General features: G+C 46.8%; 1 protein-coding gene across 2 annotated transcripts in view; it reads left to right on the plus strand.

Moving 5' to 3' along the window:
- Cpxm2 (carboxypeptidase X, M14 family member 2) overlaps positions 1-19,039 on the plus strand; it is a 95,160-nt gene that overhangs the window by 46,441 nt on the left and 29,680 nt on the right. For both annotated transcript variants that reach the window (XM_078024725.1, XM_078024730.1), the window contains exons 5-6: positions 15,325-15,409; positions 16,237-16,387. In XM_078024725.1, coding sequence (XP_077880851.1) covers positions 15,325-15,409; positions 16,237-16,387 — 236 coding nt within the window. The remainder of the gene's footprint in view (positions 1-15,324; positions 15,410-16,236; positions 16,388-19,039) is intronic.

Below are 19,039 nucleotides of genomic sequence, written 5' to 3' on the forward strand. Positions count from 1 at the left end.
CAGCAGAGAGTTGGCCTACAAAGGCCTGAGCCCTGGGACTCTCCCTCTTCTCACTGAAGAGGAACTTGGCGCTGCTGGCCCTGCTTCTGTGTGGAAGTGGGTGACACCTGGTACTGGTCACCACCAGGGGCCAAGGGCCAGTGGTGATCCTGCAGCAGGCTTAGTACCCCTTATCCGAAATGCTTGGGACCAGAAGTATTTTGGATTTGGGCTTTTTATTATTATTTTTGAATATTTGCATATATACATTATGTGCATTGGAAAGGGGACCCAAGTCTAACACAGAATTCATTTATTCCCTCTGCACCTTCAGCACACAGCCTGAAGGCAGTTTCCTCTGTTTTTAGATGCTTGTGTTGTGACTGTGACCCATCACATCAGGTGAGGTGGGGGGTTTTCCACTGTGTTGTCACATTGGTGCTCAGAGTTTGAGATTTCAGATTTCCAGATCAGGTTTCCTGCACCTGTGCGTGACTGGCTTTGCCCATTTGCCGTGTCAGTGACATGCCAGTGACGCTGGCTGGCGTTGATGGTGGTTTGGATTTTTGCTGGCATTATTTCTCTCTGTCTCTTTCCTCTATGGAGTATATGCATGCTGTGTATCTGGATAGGGCCAAAGTGTGAGAGACCCACAGGACATCTAGCCAGTCAGTGGCTTCCCAATTTCATGAGGTCCACTCCAAGTCGTCAAGGCACTGGTCATCAAGGTCCAGAAGAGGAAAATTTTCCCTTCTTAATTCTACACCACGAAACTCTGGTCTTAGAATTTCTGGTACATGTTCAGCTGTCACCTTGGAAATTTTAAAATCATTATCCTCTAATTTTGATTTGAGGGAAAAAGAGACACAATTAGGAGAAGACCAATACAGAACAATGCCTGTTCTGTATTGGCTGGGCTCCTCTCTGGTCCTGGAAAAACGGCTGTCAGTTTAATGCCTGAGTCCTTGCTCCCTGTCATGCAGGATAGAAGATGCTGGAAGATGGCATGTTTCATCACGAAACGGTATTGATGGAAACAGCTAGCCTGTCCTGAGCTACCATCATGGCAAGTGCTGGTAATCGTTCCTCCCAACGCCTCTGGAAGTTAGGTTTATCAGCTTGGTGCAAAGAGCTGTACCTGCCAGAGTGGCATGGTCAGTATGGGTCAGAGGCCATCCTGGAGCCCCATGCTGCTGCCTTGTAGGAGGCCCTCCTCCACACCAACCTCCGAAGCAGGCGTGCCTGCTCCCTCTCCAGCAGGCTCAGGGGCAGGCAGCTCTCATGGTGTGCATTTTGCTCACTTGATCCCCTCTTCCATGCCTGGTAGGAAGCTTCCTATTTCTACTAAGATCTCTTTCTGCTGCAGAATTTTTGTACTATGCTAGCTGTCCATCCAGGTTGAAGGAGCGATCAAGTACAAGGTTTTCCCAGAATTTTTGAAAGTAAACTCTTGGCTAAGTTTCATGGAAGACTTTGTTTTTATTCTTTTAAAATAACCTTTGGTTCTCCAGTTTTTCTTTAAAGTCCATCTAAAAAATAACATTCGTGCCACCAGCTAAGTAGTCCATTGGCAGCGCTTCAGAACACAGGGCGCCCAACAGGGGCAAAAGGCCACGTGCTTCCCAATTGTTCTCATAAAATTCCACTGACCTTCTCTCGAGTTCACACCATAGTAAAATGTGAACTCTTAAAAGGAAAAAAGAAATTCTGCTTTTTCGTCTTGCTTTGAATTTGTAACATATAAATTGGCCTCAATTCTTGCATGTGTTGGAAGAAAAAGACCTTGAATGAGAGAAGAATTAAAAAAGTGTCAGAGAAGTGAAGAGGAAATGAGAAAAATGTGGGTTTATTCTTTAATTAAAATTTATTTTACTGCTTAAAAAGTCAAATAGCACTAATGACAATTACAAATAGCAGTTCCATCTTCTAGTCTCTGGGGCAGCTAGTTCTTGTGTTTTATTTTTCTTAATCCCCAGGTTTCTAAATAAAATGTTCTCAGTGCTCTTTCTTAATCTTTTAAATTAGTTATCTGCTGACATTCTGCTATGAAAAGAATGGAAGTCTCTTAATAACCTGTGTCCAGCATATTCTACCCCCCCCTCCTCATTTCATCCTTCCTAAGGAGCTATATTAAAACTTTTGTGGGGCTGGGGATGTTGCTCAAGCAGTAGTGTGCTCGCCTGGCATGCACAGGGCGCTGGGTTCGATCCTCAGCACCACATAAAAATAAAATAAAGATGTTGTGTCCACCGAAAACTAAAAAATAAATATAAAAAAATTCTCTCCCTCCCCCTCTCTCTCTCTCTCTCTCTCTCTCTCTCTCTCTTTAAAAAAAAAAAACTTTTGTGAAATCAGCACTTAATTCTTATATCATGGTCATATTGAGTTATTATTTACAGCCAGGTCATCTGCTGTACTATAACATATACTGTCACCTATTTAAAGGCATGATTTAGTGTTTTGATATATTCACAAGATGGTGTGATCATCACGTGATCAATTTTAGAACATTTTCATTATGCCAGAAAGAAACCATGTTACCTCTCAAAGTCCTGAATTTTTCTGTTGCTTCTTTACCTTCAATGTTAATGATATATTTGTCTGAGGACATCATACTTACTAAGAACCTTTGAATAATTCTTCCTCTGTGAAGTTTTTAGGGTTATTTTTATATCTCTTGTGCTAAAACCCACACAATATTGTACTTTATTATAGCTGAAACTTGATGTGACCTTGAAATACAGGAACTCATACTTTTTAGCTCTAAGGTATTCTATTTATATTATGTTATTGTTCTTACTATTAATCTCTGCTCCATTTTCTTCTGCTTTTTTTAGAATTATTATTTACCTATTAAATCTCAGCTTTTTTTCTTATTGGATTAAAATGAATCTGATCCTCACCTAGTTACTCGTGTTTGCTCTTCGTGTTTCAGCTCACAAACAGCCTCCCCGGGAATGCCTTCCCCAGCCAGCCCTGCTCGAAGTCAACCCCTGCCCCATTTAAAAGCCTTGTATATTTCTCCTTTGAACAATATCGCAATGGCAGTTCCATAATTAATTACATGATTAATTATGCAGTCTCTGCCTTCCTCACTAGACTGTAAACTCCCTGTGCCCAGGGTCACTGAGCAGTGGCTGGCCCACTCCCTGTCCTTGGTATTGACAAGTATTGGTCATGAGTTGTTTTATGCGGGGTTTTCACCACTGTGACTAAAAGATGCAACCGTTACAATTGTAGAGGAGGAAAACTTTTTTGGGGGGGGCTCATGGTCTCAGAAGTCTCAGTCCATGGACAGAAGGCTTTATTCCTCAGGGCTCAAGGTGAGGCTGAATATCATGGTAGAAGAGTGTGGCAGAGGGGAGCAGCTCACATGATGATCAGAAGGAGAGAAAGAGACTCCATTTGCCGGATACAAAGTCATGCCTCCTGATACCTCACCTCCTCCAGCCACACTCCACCTGCCTTCAGCTACCATTCAATTAATCCCATTAGGTGATTAATTCACTGATTGAATTAAGGCTCTCATAACTCAATCATTTCTCCTCCAAAACTTCTTGCATTGTCTCACCCATGAGCTTTCGGGGAATACCACACATCCAAACCATAACATGAGTCTACATTGTGGCTTCTAGGGTAATATGAGCCAGGTCTGGGCTACACACCAGGCTGTCTGAAAAGACAAGCTTTGGTAAGAGAGGAATAGGGTTGCCTGGTGCAAGGGCGTCCAAAACATTTGAAAATATTTTGGAAGAACCAGTTTCTGTTCACTTCACGTGTCTGTCAGGTAACTGAGCCGCATTCTGAAAAACTGCTCTTGCTACCGCATACCTCGTTCTGAGTCCTTCCTGTTCTTTCAGGCAAATCAATAGGCATGTTGAAGAAGCCTGTATTATCTGATATCCACTCTGGTCTCTAAAGTGTCATAGCCCCTGACAATGCTGTGCCTTAGTTTCCACACTGATAAACTGCAGGTGACATCACTCTTCCCTCAGTATAGTTTTGAACAACCTCAGTGGAGAATACCCATCTTGCTATTTGAATGGTTCAGAATGGGGCTTCTCCACCCCAGCACTGTTGCAGTCTGGGGTGGATAAGTCTTTGCTATGGGAATGTTCCTGTGTATTTTCGGATGTTTAGCAGCATCCTTGGCCTCTACCCAGGAGATGCTCCTCACCTGCAGTAGCAGCCTACCCTAGCCCCACAGTCATAAAAATCAGAAATGGCCCCAGACACTGCAGACGCCCCTGGGGGCAGAAATACCCTCTTGGAGAGCCCTCGCTGTACTTGCAGAACCATGGGCTACACCTGCATGATTGCTGGGTGCCCAGAGGAGTGCAGGGAGCCTGGGCTGGCACGGGAGGGGTTTCCGGAATCTGCAGTGGCTGACACTATGTCTTCTGCCAGTTGGGCTGACTCTGGGTGAGGAGTGGACTGCCTCTTCCAGGAACACAGCTTTGACCCTGTAGAAGGAGCCAGATATCTTGAGAAATACCAGGGAATTTTAATTACAGTCAGTGGGTGGAGAAGTGGATCATGAGTTGTCAGGTGGGACGGAATTTTCTTTGTTTCCCTGGACTCTGGCTCTTCAGGAGAGAGCCTCGCGGTGGCTGGGGTGGAGTGGTGCAGTTTTCTTTGGCTGTGGTTTTTTGGCTAAGACTGAAGATTCCCGTTTATTGACTGGAATTTGGGAAACAGCGTGTTGTCCTGTTGTGACTTGGCTAGCAGGACAGGCCTGGACTCTCAGGCCTGCGCCAAGAGAGAAGGGGTTCTGGAGGGTCTACGGGGGAAGCCAGAATCCGAGTGAGGGTCCCAAGGTGGAAGATGTTCTCCCACAAAACTCACCCATGCCAGTCCCCAGAATCTGTGATATGTGACCTTACATGGTAAGAGGGACTTGGCCAGTGTAATTAAGCAAAGGACCCTGGGTGAAGAGAGGGCCTGTGTTTACCCCATCTGAACCTATCTGCTGGGGATGATCCTTCAAGGTGACTGTGGCTCCTTCTTAGCTGAAGCAGGGTCGTGCTGTGGAAGCACCCCGTAAACTGAAATGCCACTTGAATTATTAGGAAGTAGTAATAGTCACTATTTTAAGAAAGAAAAAAATGTATATAAGAAAAGACAAAGACAGAGACCAGGTCTCACCCACCGCGTTCCTGAGCCCCAGGGCTGAGGCGAGTGTCCTCGGATCTCACTAGCTGCACGGCCACCGTGGTTGGGGTGGGGAGCTCACATTTATCTACCCACATGCTGTACCCAGTTTTGCTGAAAGACAGGGGCATGTTGGGAGGGACTTGGGGGTTCTTTTGGCTCTTCTCAGATGTCCCCATTACCGTGATAGCAATCTCTGTTTGCTAATGCCCACGTGGGGGAAAGTGACCGCTGCTGTCCAGCTGGGCATTTGGTCATCTGTGCCTCAGTGGGCTCTGATTCTTGGTGGGGTCAAGGAGCTGCCCAGCCACACAGCGCCCTGGCTTCACTATTGCTCACCTGCTTCCAGTTGCACCTCCTAGACCAGAGCCTCTCCCTATGGTGAGTTCCTTACTGAGGCCACAGGAAGTAGCCGGCCTGCTCCGTATCCCAGCTTTTGCTGTGTTGTCATGAAATGCAGCTGGTAATGGCTTGGCTGCTTTGCCTCTGTACAGCCAGAACTTCCAGCCTCCTGACCTGGGCTCCTAAGCCGTCTCACTCAGGCTCAGCAGAATCCACATATGAGGACCCCTGAGCTGTGGTTACAGTTTAGGAGCAGGAGGCCTTCCTTGTCTGAAAGTCACAGGCCCATCTCGAAACACTCTGGGGTATCAGCAGGCCTCAGGCAGCTCCTTGGGTGTAACTGGGTCCCAGCATCCAGAGTCGGCTGAATATCTCCTTCTATAGAGTGGCCTCTGCCTCTCTGGCCAAAGGATGAGGAATGGAACTGCCCTTAGCAGTTCCGAGGGCTGTGGCTTCAGACTCCAGCCACCTCTTGCACTCAGATCCAGAATCCCGGGAAGAATGTCTTGGCTCTGTTTGGGTCAGGTGTTCCATTAGGCCAGTCGACTGTGACTGTCCTGGTTTCTGTCAGGTGACCACCTTCAGGTTCTTCAGCCTGGCAAGGTGCAGGGTCGTGCTCCGTGGAACAGCTGCTTCAAATGTGACCATGCATAAGGGTCAAAGTGGAAATGTAGCTCAAAACAACAGGGCTGAAGGTCCCCACGGAGTCCCATACAGATACAATCAAAGCCGTTCTGTAGGCAAGGCTACGACCATTTTCCGGCACACCTTCAGATATCTGAGGTTCTCTGTCTGGTTACTGAAGACAGTGATGTTACTGAACCATCCTTAGGAAAATTCATCAAGATCTAGACTCCATGTTTGTCTGGTGCTTTCTGTGTTCCATTTGCTACATTTGGGAACTGTTTTGTGATGGTGCATCAGCCCCAGACTGTGTTTGTAGAAAGGGAGGTTATTTGCAAATGACTGAGAAGTGCTGGTGATAGGTTCTTTTGAGAAGAACAGCTGCTGTTCATCACATGTGGCTTATGGTAGCTTTCTCACACACCCCTGGAGCACTGGATAGGTCTGAGTACTGAAACCTTGTACCCAGAACCAAGGGACGAGAGAAGTTTGATGAAGACCAGAGGGGAGACTGGAGCATTTATGTATAGGAATAAAAGTGACATGGCCCTTTCCTCCTACCAAGCCAGTTAGCAACCACGTGCCTAATGAGGAACTTTGCTTGTTTTTCTAGGATGAAATAAGACCAAGTAGGCAGAGGCATTTTGAAGACTAACGTGCCATTTGAATTATGACTAGGAAATCTTAATAGAATTGTTCTTTCAAGGACAGAAAAATTGCATATAAGAAGTTATAGAAGATTTGACTTTTTTTTCTTAAAGTCTGCCTTTAGGAGATGAGTGGCATCTTCACATACAACCCTTTTTGCAAGAGAACTGTGGTACTGTCCTGTACGTCAGCCTATTATGCAACATTCAAAAAAATATTTTCTCTTTCTCCTTCTGTAACATTTGATGGATACAAAAGATGAGTGTAATCTCTTTGTAAGGCATGAAGCATCACAATAAAACCAACACCATGAGCCCGCCATGCCACTGAGCCAGACCCCGCCAGGGCTGCGAAGGCAGGGGATGTCTCTCTTCCTGGGCTGGTAGGAAGCTCTCTCCTGATGCTGGGCAGTGGCCGTGAGCTATGGCCCTGCTCATGTGGCCTCTAGTGGGCCGAGTCACCAAGCCGTGGTGCACAGTAGGTCAGAACCTGTATGTAAGGCACTTATAACTCACCGTGGGTTTGTGGGAAGACGACGGCATCCTGAGTGGAGGAGCATCTGTTTGCATCTTTGATAAAGAAAATTAAAAATATGCATGCGGTAGTTTCAAAATCTGAAGTTCTTTGGGATCTCAATGAGTTGTTTTGCTTCTCACAGGGGATGTTTTCTTGTACGTTCAATGATGTTTTAAGATTGCCAGCCCTTCCAGATCCCAGCCAGTGAAACCTCGGAGAGCCTCCGGGTGCTCCTCGGGAACCCAGTAGGCGCTCCTGTTGCAAGGCCGTTTTTGTCCCTTTGAGAGTCCTGGGAAAAGTCCAGCTTTTCTGGCTTAATGTCTGGATGCCCTCCTCCGCCGCCCAGGTGTCTCCTTGGCACACTGCTTGCTGCTCTTTTCCTCCCCTCCTGACCTGGCCTCTGTGCATGGCCCTGCGTGCAGACATCCCTTCTTTGCCCTCTGAGAGTGGATTCAGGGTAACCAGGGCGTGGCTGAGCCACAGTGGAGGCTCCGTGACCCTTTGCGGAGGTGTTTTGTTTGTATGGACACCAGGTCTTCACCACGCAGTCCTGTCTCCCCAAGTTCCGCTTCTTCTTTATGGCCCACTCCTCTGTTTCCCTGGTTTTAAGGGAGGCTGGACTAGGCCGTGTGATAATGGCCTAGGAGGGGTTTTGTTGTGTTTTCACATTTCTAAGCTGAGGGAGCTGCTGTGGCCCAGAGGAGTCTCACCGTGGGGGGGGGGAGAACCTGTCTGCTCTCCAGGAGCCTCTGATGCAGGGCTTCTTTGCTTGGACCCTGGGGCTTTGAGTCACAGCCTTCAGTGCTGAGGATTGAATATCAAGGTGGCTTTGTGATGTAGAATAATCTCTCTGAGGGAAGTGGAAGAAAAGCCACAAAAGTGCTATGAATTTCAAGCCTTCCCTAAGGATTAGGAGACCAAAGAGCAGGGCCACTGTGGCTGCAGTCTACCGGCTAGCTCTCCGCACAATGAGTGAGCCCTGACAAAGGAATCCAATATGCAGCCTTGGAGTGGACAAGGGTGAGGTGTGCTGGCCAGCCCGCCCCGCCTCCCGGCCTCTGCTGTGGGCGCCTCGCCACCTCCCTCCGCCACACGCTGGAAATGTCGCGGGCCCTGTAGCTGTAGGGCTGGGAGCAGGATTTAGCCATCCCGTGGCTTTAGCCTCTTCCTGTGGAAGGCACAGTCAGTCCCAGCGTCTCAATGAGGGCCGGTGGCTCTTCTCTCACCCTGCATTATCAACCTATTAATTTTAATTAAAACAACTCCTTCTTAATTTCTTTATGGCTCTGACAGCTCATTCCCATGACGAGGGCAGGAAGGTTAAGCCGATCCCCAGAGCACAGGGAGAAGCCTCCGCTTGTGCTTCCCTCCAGCCTGACATCCCGGGCCGGCCTGGGGTCTGACATGTGCCCAGTAGGAGGGGATCCTTACTAACAGCCCCTCTAGAGAGGGCACGTGCTGTGCATCTGGCTCTGAGCTCAGCCCCTAGGGCTTTGGTCCATCTCATTTACTGAACAAGAAGGTAGAGTTGGTGTCTTTTTTTTTACAGCGGAGCTCAGAAGTCACAGGGCAGGAAGTGGAAGAACTAGAATTTAACTTTTGGCTTCTTGACCTCAGAACCAGCAGTCTTAACCTTCCACTATAACATCTCTTAATTTAAAAATGAACACACATTCTCCTGGTAGCTATTATTTTCAGAAGAAGAGGTGGCTTTTTAAGTTCATGAAGTTAGCAAAGAATAAAACTGGAACAGAGCTAATAAAATGGTTAGAATTCACTTCTCTGCTCATATTATTATTGTACATTTACTAAATGCCAAGTGGTTTTAAACGTGGGCATGTGTGGTCTTGTTCAATGGTGAAATGTTGAAATCTTTCCTTCAGTCCCAGCGAGGAGGCAAAAATGTTCGTTATTACCACGGGCTTTCAGCATTCAACTGGAAGTCTTAGCAAGTACTAAAGCAAGAAAAAGAAATTGAAAACCTAATGATTGGAAATAAACAGAACTGCCATTGCTTTTGGATGACATAATCACATCCATAAAATAGCTAAAGAGATCTACAAGCTATTAGAATTAACTGATGAATTAGCAAAATAGCTGGATACAAAAAGCATTTATATATCCTTACAATAAACAAGTTGAAAATAAAGTTTAAAGTGATATCATCTTTAAAATCATGGAAAAATCAACTACTTAAGAATAAGTATAGCAAATCTGGCAATCAATGTAAATAAATAGGTGGGTATACCATGTTTATGGATTGGAAGAGTTAATATTATAAAGATGCAAAGGTATAAAAAACTCATTTCTATACTCAATGTCATGTTATTCCAGTTAATATCCCAGAAGACTCTGTTTTGGCAATTAACATACTGATCCTAAAATTTATATGGGAGGGCCAAGGATAGATAAATTAGAAAAGCAAAATCAAAGTGGGGAAACATAGTGCAAGATATTAAAATATGTCATAAATCTGTAGAAATTAAGGCAGGTTTAGGATAAGGTATGGAATAGACTAAGGGAATGGAATAGAGGGTCTAGAAACATACCTCCACATGAATAGTAATACGACTATAACAAAAGTGCCACAGAGGAGCAGCAGTAAGATCATCATGTAAATTTCCTGAATTAATTGGAAGCCCATATGGAAAACAATGTATCTTTAGAAGATTTGTTAAAGTTTGTTTTAATTAGTTATATGTACAGCAGAATGCATTATGTACTTTGATATACATAGATAGATGGGATATAATTTCTCATTTTTCTGAGTACACATGTTGTAGAATCACGATGGTCATGTGGTCATACAGATACATAAAGTAATAGTGTCTGTTTCAGCCTAGTATCCTTCCTCTCCCCACATCCCCTCCCCTTTCTTTACTTCCCTCTACATAAATAGAGTAACTTTATTCTTCTCTAGTGCCCCTCCCTCATTGTGAATTAGCATCTGCATATTAGAGAAAACATTCAGCCTTTGTTTTTTGAGATTGGCTTATTTTGCTTAGCATGATATTCTCCACCTCCATCCGTTTACTAGCAAATGCTGTGATTTCATTTTTCTTTAAAGCTGAGTAATATTCCATTGTGTGTGTGTGTGTCTTTACCCATTCATCTATTGAGGGACCCCTAGGTTGGTTCCATAGTTTAGCTATTGTGAATTGAGCTGCTATAAACATTGATGTGGCTGCATCATTGTAGTATGCTGATTTTAAGTCATTTGGGTATAAATAGAGGAGTGGGATAGCTGGGTCAAATGGTGGTTCCATTCAAGGTTTTCTGAGGAATCTTTTCTGAGGAATACTGCTTTCCATAGTGGTTGCACCAATTTGCAATCCCACCAAAAATGTATGAGTGTACCTTTTCCCCCACATCCTCACCAACATTTATTGTTGCTTGTGTTCTTGATAACTGCCATTCTGATTGGAGTGAGATGAAATCTTAGTGTAGTTTTTATTTGCACTTCTGTAATTACTAGAGATGTTGAACATTTTTTCATATATTTTATTGCTCAATTGTATTTCTTCTGTGAAGTGTCTGTTCAGTTGCTTAGCCCATTTATTGATTGGGTTATTTATTTTTTTGGTGTTAAATTTTTTTTAGTTCTTTATATATTATACAGAGATTAATGCTTCATCGGAGGTGCATGGGGTAAAGATTTTCTCCCAATCTTAAGCTCTCTCCTCACATTATTGTTTGTTTCCTCTGCTGAGAAGAAGCTTTTTAATTTAATTTAAATTTCTTGATTTTACTTCTTGTGCTTTAGGGGTCTTGTTAAGGAAGTCAGATATTAGGCCAACATGGTGAAGATTTGGACATTCTTCATAGAAATAGATAAAGCAATCATGAAATTTATTTGGAAAAATAAGAAACCCAGAATAGCCAAAACAATCCTTAGCAAGAAAAGTGAAACAGGAGGCATCACAATACCAGACATTAAACTATACTACAGAGCTATAGTAATAAAAACGGCACCAAAATAGACTTGTAGACCAATGGTACAGAACAGAGAACACAAGAGACAAACCCACACAGATACAGTTATCTTATACTGGACAAAGGCGCCCCAAACATTCACTGGAGAAAAGATAGCCTATTCAAAAAATGGCGCTGGCAAAACTGGAAATCCATATGTAGCAAGATGAAATTAAACCTCTATCTCTCACCCTGCACAAAAATCAACTCAGAGTGGATCAAAGACTTAGGCACTAGAATAGAGACCCTGCACCTAATGTATCTTAACCCCCACTTCACACCCTACGATGATCAATTTCGGATGGGTTGCAGAAGTAAATGTGAAAGATAAAGCAATGAAGCTTTCAAGAGGAAACAAAACTTTATTGAAAAGGGCACAAATACTAAGAAATAATAAAGAAAAATAGTTAATTGGTTGGTATTAAGAAAATCTTTTTGTCAAAAGGTACAAAGAAAGTGAATGAAACGAAGAAATCAGAGATAAATACTTTCAGACCATATATTTAATCAAAAAATCTCATCTCTAGAATGCAGAAAGAACTCTTGAAAACCTGTATAAAAAAAGTGGCCAACTTAACTGGAGAAGCGGGGAATGTGAGCACCTCCCAGATGTTACTCAAATGCCAATAGACCTGTGAAACCTATGGCTTCGTTAGTTGCCACGTAGTTCACTTAACACTCACCCGAATGGCAGAGATGAAGGGGAAGACGTGCCACGTGTTGGCGAGAACCCGGAGCAGGGGGGACTCTCTGGGGCCCGAGTGCAAATAGTTCCAATTAACTTGGAAAATGGCTGCAGCTGAACAGTCGTATATAAATAGACATCTATGACTCAGTGACCCAGAAATTCTTCTCCCAATTATACACCAAACAGGATTTTGTATAAGTTTGCCAAAAGACACATACAAAAATATTTACAGGAGCACTGCTTTTAATAGTTCAGACCCCAAACGACTCAGATCCTCACTGGCAGTAAAGTGGGCAGATAAGGTGGGGTATCTGCTCAGAAAGGAACACTGGAAAGCACGGAGAGTGGAAGGAAAATCATGGCTGTAGGTGATAATAGGAACCGTGGGAGACAGTGGGCTGGAGCGTGGCCCAGGGCAGAGCACTCACCCATGGAGCGCGAGGGCCCCGGTTGCATCCGCAAGGCCCCGGGTTGCATCTGCAGCATTGCATCATGACGACAGTAAGACAAAGTCTGTGACAAAATGAGCAAAGGCCTCATGAACTTGGGGCCAGAAGACCCCTCTGTGGGTGTGTTCACCTCAGCTGGGGTTCAAAGGTCGGGGAAGGAGAGGCAGCTTTACAGTGTAAACAGGGAGCTTCGTCTCCAAATAGCAAGCATCCTATGATGAGGCAAATTTAGGAGGCAGAGGAGAATTTCTAGTCGGCCTTCAGGTACTTTTGGCCTGGCTGCTTGGTGGACTTCAGGGCTGGGGGCCAGCTCCCTACTGCATGGCAGAGAAGTCCTGCTCCCACCTCCAGAGCCCACCGGGCCTGGCCCTGCCCCTTTGGCCCTCCTGGGGTGCTCCAGGCTTCCTGTGTGGCCTCCAGAGCCCCAGGGTCATGGTCTCTCCTTTCTCTATCTGTGAGCTGCTTGGACTCCAGTAGGGGATAAAGGACATTATCAGACGATTTCAAAAAAGGAGTTTAAAATCCCAAACCCAAACTAAGAAGGAAAAGGACATACAGTGAAAACTTGGCTAGATAGGAGGCCAGGACAGGCTTTTTGATACAGTTTGATTTCTGAATAATTTAGAGGCAAACAGAAGAAGCAGTTGAGACGGCTGGAACTGTATGTTAAAGACCCTGAGGCAGCAGAGTGTGTTTCCATATTGGGAATTGAAGGAGAGAACACAGAAAACAAGTGGTAAGCTAGGGTCTTGCACAGCACGGTGAAGATTTTGGTCTTCATACTAAGATGAGGGTACACCGGCTGCTGGAATGCCCGATGCTTAAAGTAAGAGGTATTTCAAGCAGGAGGTGACATGATATTTCACTAGCAAAGTGAGCCTCTGACTCTGGGATTTACTGGGGAGCAGTTTAGATTCCAGGAGACCATGTAGAGGCAACTGTAATAGTCCTGGCCCCAGAGAATGGGCTGGGTTGGTCACCAGGAGGTGGGACAGAGTTGTGAGCCTTCTGCAAAGATGTGGGTGGTCGAATACCTAAACACGGTGACTGGAATGTAGGGGAGGGGCAGGGTGTGAGAGCCAAGGATGGTTCCTGGACCCTGCCGCCCAGATGGATGGTGGTACTTCCCCCCCCCCCCAGGCCACCACGTTTGGGTGCACGGTGGCAGAAAGGCTCAGAGATGTCACTTAGACATCAAGTAGAGGATCAGAAGGGCAGGAGACGGAGCTGCTCTGCAGTTCAGAGTTCTGAGGCATCACCGAGTCATTGTTCAAACAAACACAAGTAGCAGACTGGTTTTTATCCATGTGTTTTTTAAGTTTGAGAAATTGTTTCATTCCCTTTTTTTTCCCCTCTCTCTTTCCTTCTTCGGAGGATTTATTTCCATTTTTCTTTCTACCTCCCTTTTATGGAGTGTGTGTTTCTTTGGCCTGAGGGTCACCTAAATGTGCCACCTCTCCCTCAGGAGCTGCAGACCCCACCTCTGTCCTCTGCCTCCAGAGCCCAGTGGGGAGGGTCAGCTGACACAGAGCGGCACCTCCTGTGAGTCACTGGGAATCCTGATGGGGCAAAGGGGCTGCTGTTTGGGGGGAGGGTGGTTGTCCAGCAGAGGACACCCAGCCAAAGTGCTTCTCAACGGCCTGTTTGCTACGTCCACTGCAGTGGTGGGCTCCAGCCTGGGGCTCGCAGGGGAAATCGTGTTGCTCGGGAGATTCTGGCTTCTTGCAGGGATCTGGAGAGTTGGTGGGGAGCAGGGGAGAGGGGAGAAGGTGACAGGCGCGGGTTTGTTTCCAAGCGTGTGTGAAAGCCCCTGAGAAGAACTTTCATGCCACGTCTGTCAGAGGAACCAGAAGGAATAAAACCAGCTGCTGTGTCTGAAGTCTCACGGGCCACTCCTGACTCCGAAGGGAAGCTCAGAACCTTCTTGGGAAAGCTCTGGACCCCCAGACCAAGCGGACTTCATAGCATGGGAAGGATTCCAAGCAGTTCAGTGGGCAGAGTTTTCTAGAAAACCAGGGAAGGTGCTTAGGGCCAGTGTTTAAGAAATGAGGAAGGGTGAGGGCAGAGGGGAACTTTCTACCCTGCCTAAGAATTAATATTAAGAAAAATGAGGCAGAGGGAAGAAGTGTTCTCTCCACATGCAAGTTCTTGCTCTGAGTTTGCTGAGTCCCTCATCTTGAGCTTTGCTCCGGGAAGTCAGATTACAGCTGCTTTGTCCCCAGTGACATTGGGGCAGTAGGATGTACTGACAGAGGTTTGGCTTTGGTCTGGACACCACTGGTGGGGACCATCTGTGTGGCCAGGACAGCCAGGGAGAGACTCAGTGTCTCTCAGAGACCCAAGCAGTTCAGTTTTATCTGGTTTGAAGTTGCAGGATCTGGTTTGCAGTTGCAGGATCTGGTTTGTTACATTCCCAAGTCAGTTTCCTGAATGAAATGTTTAAGCAGTTTCTGGCCTGTCCTGAGACTATTTCCCCAAACTCTTCCTGTGGGCGACGTCACTGTTGACTTCAAACAAATGCGCTGTTATGTGTGGTCAGTGCTGAGCGCTGCCTGGGGCTGGGCATGGTCCCACATGTTAGAGGGTATCAAACTGTTCTCTGCTCCCCAAATCCTTTAAGGTAGGTGCTTCCACGATTCCCATGCTAAGGATGAGTAACCAGTGGCATAGATGGGTCAGTTACCTGGCCAAGGTTGCATAGCCGGTGTCTAGGAACCAGCGTTTGGCCCAGTGCTGGGAAGAGTTTCTGCTTGCTGGACCTGACTCCTTTCTCCCTCCCCCTCAGCACTGCACACTCGTTAGGTGTTCCTCAACAGCCTCTTGCTGAACAAGTGGACTGCCGACTCCCACACTCCCAATAATAGAACCCCACAAGAGCCTCTGCTGTCTTACTTCTGCACCCACCTGGAGGAGGTAAACATTGTACAGTTCCAGTGATGCTTTGTTTTCTCCTAGGAGTGACTGGGTGACATCCTATAAGGTCATGGTGAGCAATGACAGCCACACGTGGGTCACTGTCAAGAACGGATCTGGAGACATGGTGAGTCTCTTCTTGGCTCTGGCTGTGTGGGACCCTGCAGAGAGACGTGATGTGCCCAGTCACCTGGGACTTACCATTTCTGGGTCCACTCCAGCCAACCCTGAGAGTGTGATGGACAGTGACCCCTTTCCGTGGCCCAAAGCTCAGCACCAGGTGGTCACCTTTGGGCACGATGTGGACTCCCGCCTTTCCTCCTGTCACAGGGTCTGAACCCAGCCTCTTACCCACACCCAGGCCAGCCCTGGAGAGACACGGCATGCAGGGCATGCAGGGCCCCTCAGAGCTGTTCAGTTATGAGTTTCCCGGCTTTCTCTAATGACCTTGGATCTTTAGCTCTGTGATGTGGGGCAGCTTCACACTGCAGTCACACTGAGATCCTCAAGAGCACATTCCCAGCACCATGTCCCCTGTCCCACACCCATCTTGCACACCGCCTGCAGATTCCTTATCACCCACATCCCTGTGTCCTGGTAGAAGGGTGACAGCTGCTCTTCTACCTGGGAACCCATTGCTGTGTCTTTCTCCCCATGTCAGGTCAAATGCAACTGCTTCCCCACAGCTTGGCTTGGTCTTCTTCTGCTGAGATCCAAAAGCTCTGTGGTGTTCCTTTGCCCTGACCTTGATAGTTATCCTACAGCCAAAGGTTCTCCCCAGGCCCCAACCGATGGGGGCTTCCTGGGACCTGACTCCTTTCTCCCTCCCCCTCAGCGCTCCACACAACCTTAGGTCTTCCTCAGCAGCCTCTTGTTGAGCCAGTGGACTGCCAATCTCGCACCCCCGATAATCAAACCCTATAAGAGCCTCCTTTTCCTCTTGAACATAAATAGATATTTGAAGGAAACAGTGAAAAGGAGATCCCTGTGCTCAACGAGCTGCCCGTCCCCATGGTGGCCCGCTACATCCGCATCAACCCGCAGTCTTGGCTCGACAACGGCAGCATCTGTCTGAGGATGGAGATCCTGGGCTGCCCACTGCCAGGTGAGTCCACCCACCTGCACTTCCTGCAGGGCAGGATGCTGACACAAAACAGGTGCCAGCCAGGGTAAGTAAAATTAAGCCAGCAATTGTTTTCTGGTGTTAAAAAGAAGAGATGTGTCTATTTAGAATATTTTGAAAATACAGGTGAGCCAAAAAGAAAACAAGAAAAAATTTCCCATTATCCTGCTAAGAAGCATCATGAACACGGGGGGGGGGGGTATCGAGGTCTCTTGCCAAGGGAGGTTCTTCCCATTGTGCACATTTCAAGGTTGACAATTACCCAACCCCACCTCTCAAGGGTGGGCAGAGACACTATAAAGGGGTTTTGGAGCATTGGGGTACCACTCAGCCATAGAGTTCTTGTGAGCATTGCAAGGCCCTGGGTTCCATCCCTAGCACTACCAAAAAAAAAAAAAAAAAGAGTTTTGGAGGCCATCTTTATTTCTCTTTATTTGATCCCACTCTTCTAGGTAGAGGAGGTAGGGCAGCAGCAGCAGAAGTTCACTTTAAACTGGACCGTTGATGTGGTCTTGTTTAGAGAGCTTCACGGGATGCCTGTGTCCTGGGTCACTTATTTTATTGGTTGTGTTTCCTTGGCCCTATTTCTACATGATGGTTTTAGTGTGTGACCCTAGGGTAACAGGGAGAATGGGGGGACTCCTGAGCCAGCTGGGTCCCTGCTCTGTCCTGCTCTGGACAGGCTGGCCTGAGCTGGCTCTCACAGATGGTTGGCTTGTGTGCTCAGGGACCTGTGGTGGCAGCCTCTTCCTCCTGCCCAGACCTCTCCAGGGAAGGCAGCAGGCAGGAACTTTCTCATTCCTGGGCACCCTGAGTCAGGAGGACCAGGAGCGAGCCATGGCTCACCTCTCCCAGGCTGCTCCTCCAGGAAGCCTCCCTGCACTTGATCTTGCAGGTGTGAGCTGACCCCAGCTCTCTCTGGACCCCCAGTTCCTCCGAGTGCTCTGGGGGCCTGGCACCTCCAGCTCTGAGGCTGGGTCTGTCATGACCCCACCCCCACCGTGAACTCACTTTTACTGTGTTTTCAAGTGTGTTTATGTCATTGTACTCTTTTCCTCTCCATCCCAGAGTTTCTCTGAACTCGCTTTGGCAACCATGGATTTTTAGAGACCAAGTTGCATCTAGGTACCTACTTAATTTCCCTCATGTCAGATATTTGGTTTTATAATTGTTCACACCTACTTTTTTTTTATGTCATTAAAACTGGCAGAGACCCACTGTCTTACTGATGCTTTCTCTCCTAATCCATGGAGAGATCCTGTGTTTTTAATCTGCCTTGGAGAGTTGGAAGTTGAGTTGTTTCCAGCATCTTGATTCTGTGAACACCCGCAGTGGGCATCCCTGTTCCTCCGGCACCATTCCACGTCACTATTCCACGTGTGCATGTCCACGGTTAATTCCCAGGATTGCCTTGGGGAGAGTGGAGTTGCTGGGACAAAGGAAATGCTCATTGTCAAGGATGACATGGGGAGAGGCTGCCTGGTTTGAGATTGAAGCCTCCCTTTGTGGCCAGTTGTGTTGGAACTGGCCACTGCTGTCCAGGTCCAGCCTGCTGCCATCTGGGACCTGCCAGGCTCAGTGTGTCCTAAGGTCCCGAAGTCAGTAGGTATCTGCAGAGGGGGAGTCATGGTCTCTGGCCCTCTTTACATGAACCCGGGACTCTTGTTCAGCACACTCTCAGTCTGTTTGCTTTAAAGAGAAGGGTCATGGTTCTTCTCTGCAGGCAGGAATTCATCTGTTGTTAGCAAAGGGCAGAGGGCAGCCTGTGCGAGTCTCACGAAATAAATATTTCCCTGTGAAGTTATTCTTGGGGTGTGTTTGAAGATAGGTCCTGGGAGCTGTTGAATCACTCGCGGAGACAGTTGTGTTGTGAAATGTGGGTGGCTGTCAAGTATGGCCTCAGCAGGGTTCTGCTGTCCACCCCCTAAGTATTTAGGGCCATTTTTCTTCTAGAAGTTACTTAGCACTCTGTCCAGAGGTGCACTAGTGTTCACACATGCCGCCTGGTGGTAGTCAGGTCCCAGGACCAGGGCAGCACAGAGGTCCAAAATGAGCCTCTCATCATCGCTGTGCAGAGAAGATACCTTCATGAAAGTTAATGAGATTGAAGCCAGAGTTGTGCAGACAATGCAGCTCCCCAAACCCATGGTGACTTTGAGGTCTAAATGCAGCCACTGGTTCCAAGCTTCCTAGAATTCTTTTTATGAAAAATGTACTTACCTCCATTCTGCATCTCTGCATTCCAACCATGCCCTCCCTTCTCCTTTTCCTGTGAGGCCTCTGGTGGAGGCGGACTTGGAGGGTGCGGGTTGCTTTTTAAGACTTGGTGAATATTTCCAGAAATCTTTGAGCTGGAAAGTGCATTACCATAGACCATGGACTATTAATAGGATTTTTAAAGCTCAGAAGTAAAAGAAAATGGGGATCTGTAGTTGCATGGGTTTAGAGTTTCAGGTCTGCCAGATGAAAAATGTTCTGTAGCTGGATAGTGCTGCGCATATCGTGTGAAGCACAGGGCATATAGCAGTGTTCCGTAACAATGGCACCAAGCGAGGGAAGGCCTTTCGCTCTAAGACGGAAGCCATGTCTCCATCAAGCACAGATCCAACTGAAGATGAGATCACAAGATTGCTC

This window comes from Ictidomys tridecemlineatus, chromosome 1, assembly GCF_052094955.1.
Source record: "Ictidomys tridecemlineatus isolate mIctTri1 chromosome 1, mIctTri1.hap1, whole genome shotgun sequence".
NCBI classification, from domain to species: Eukaryota; Metazoa; Chordata; class Mammalia; order Rodentia; family Sciuridae; genus Ictidomys; species Ictidomys tridecemlineatus.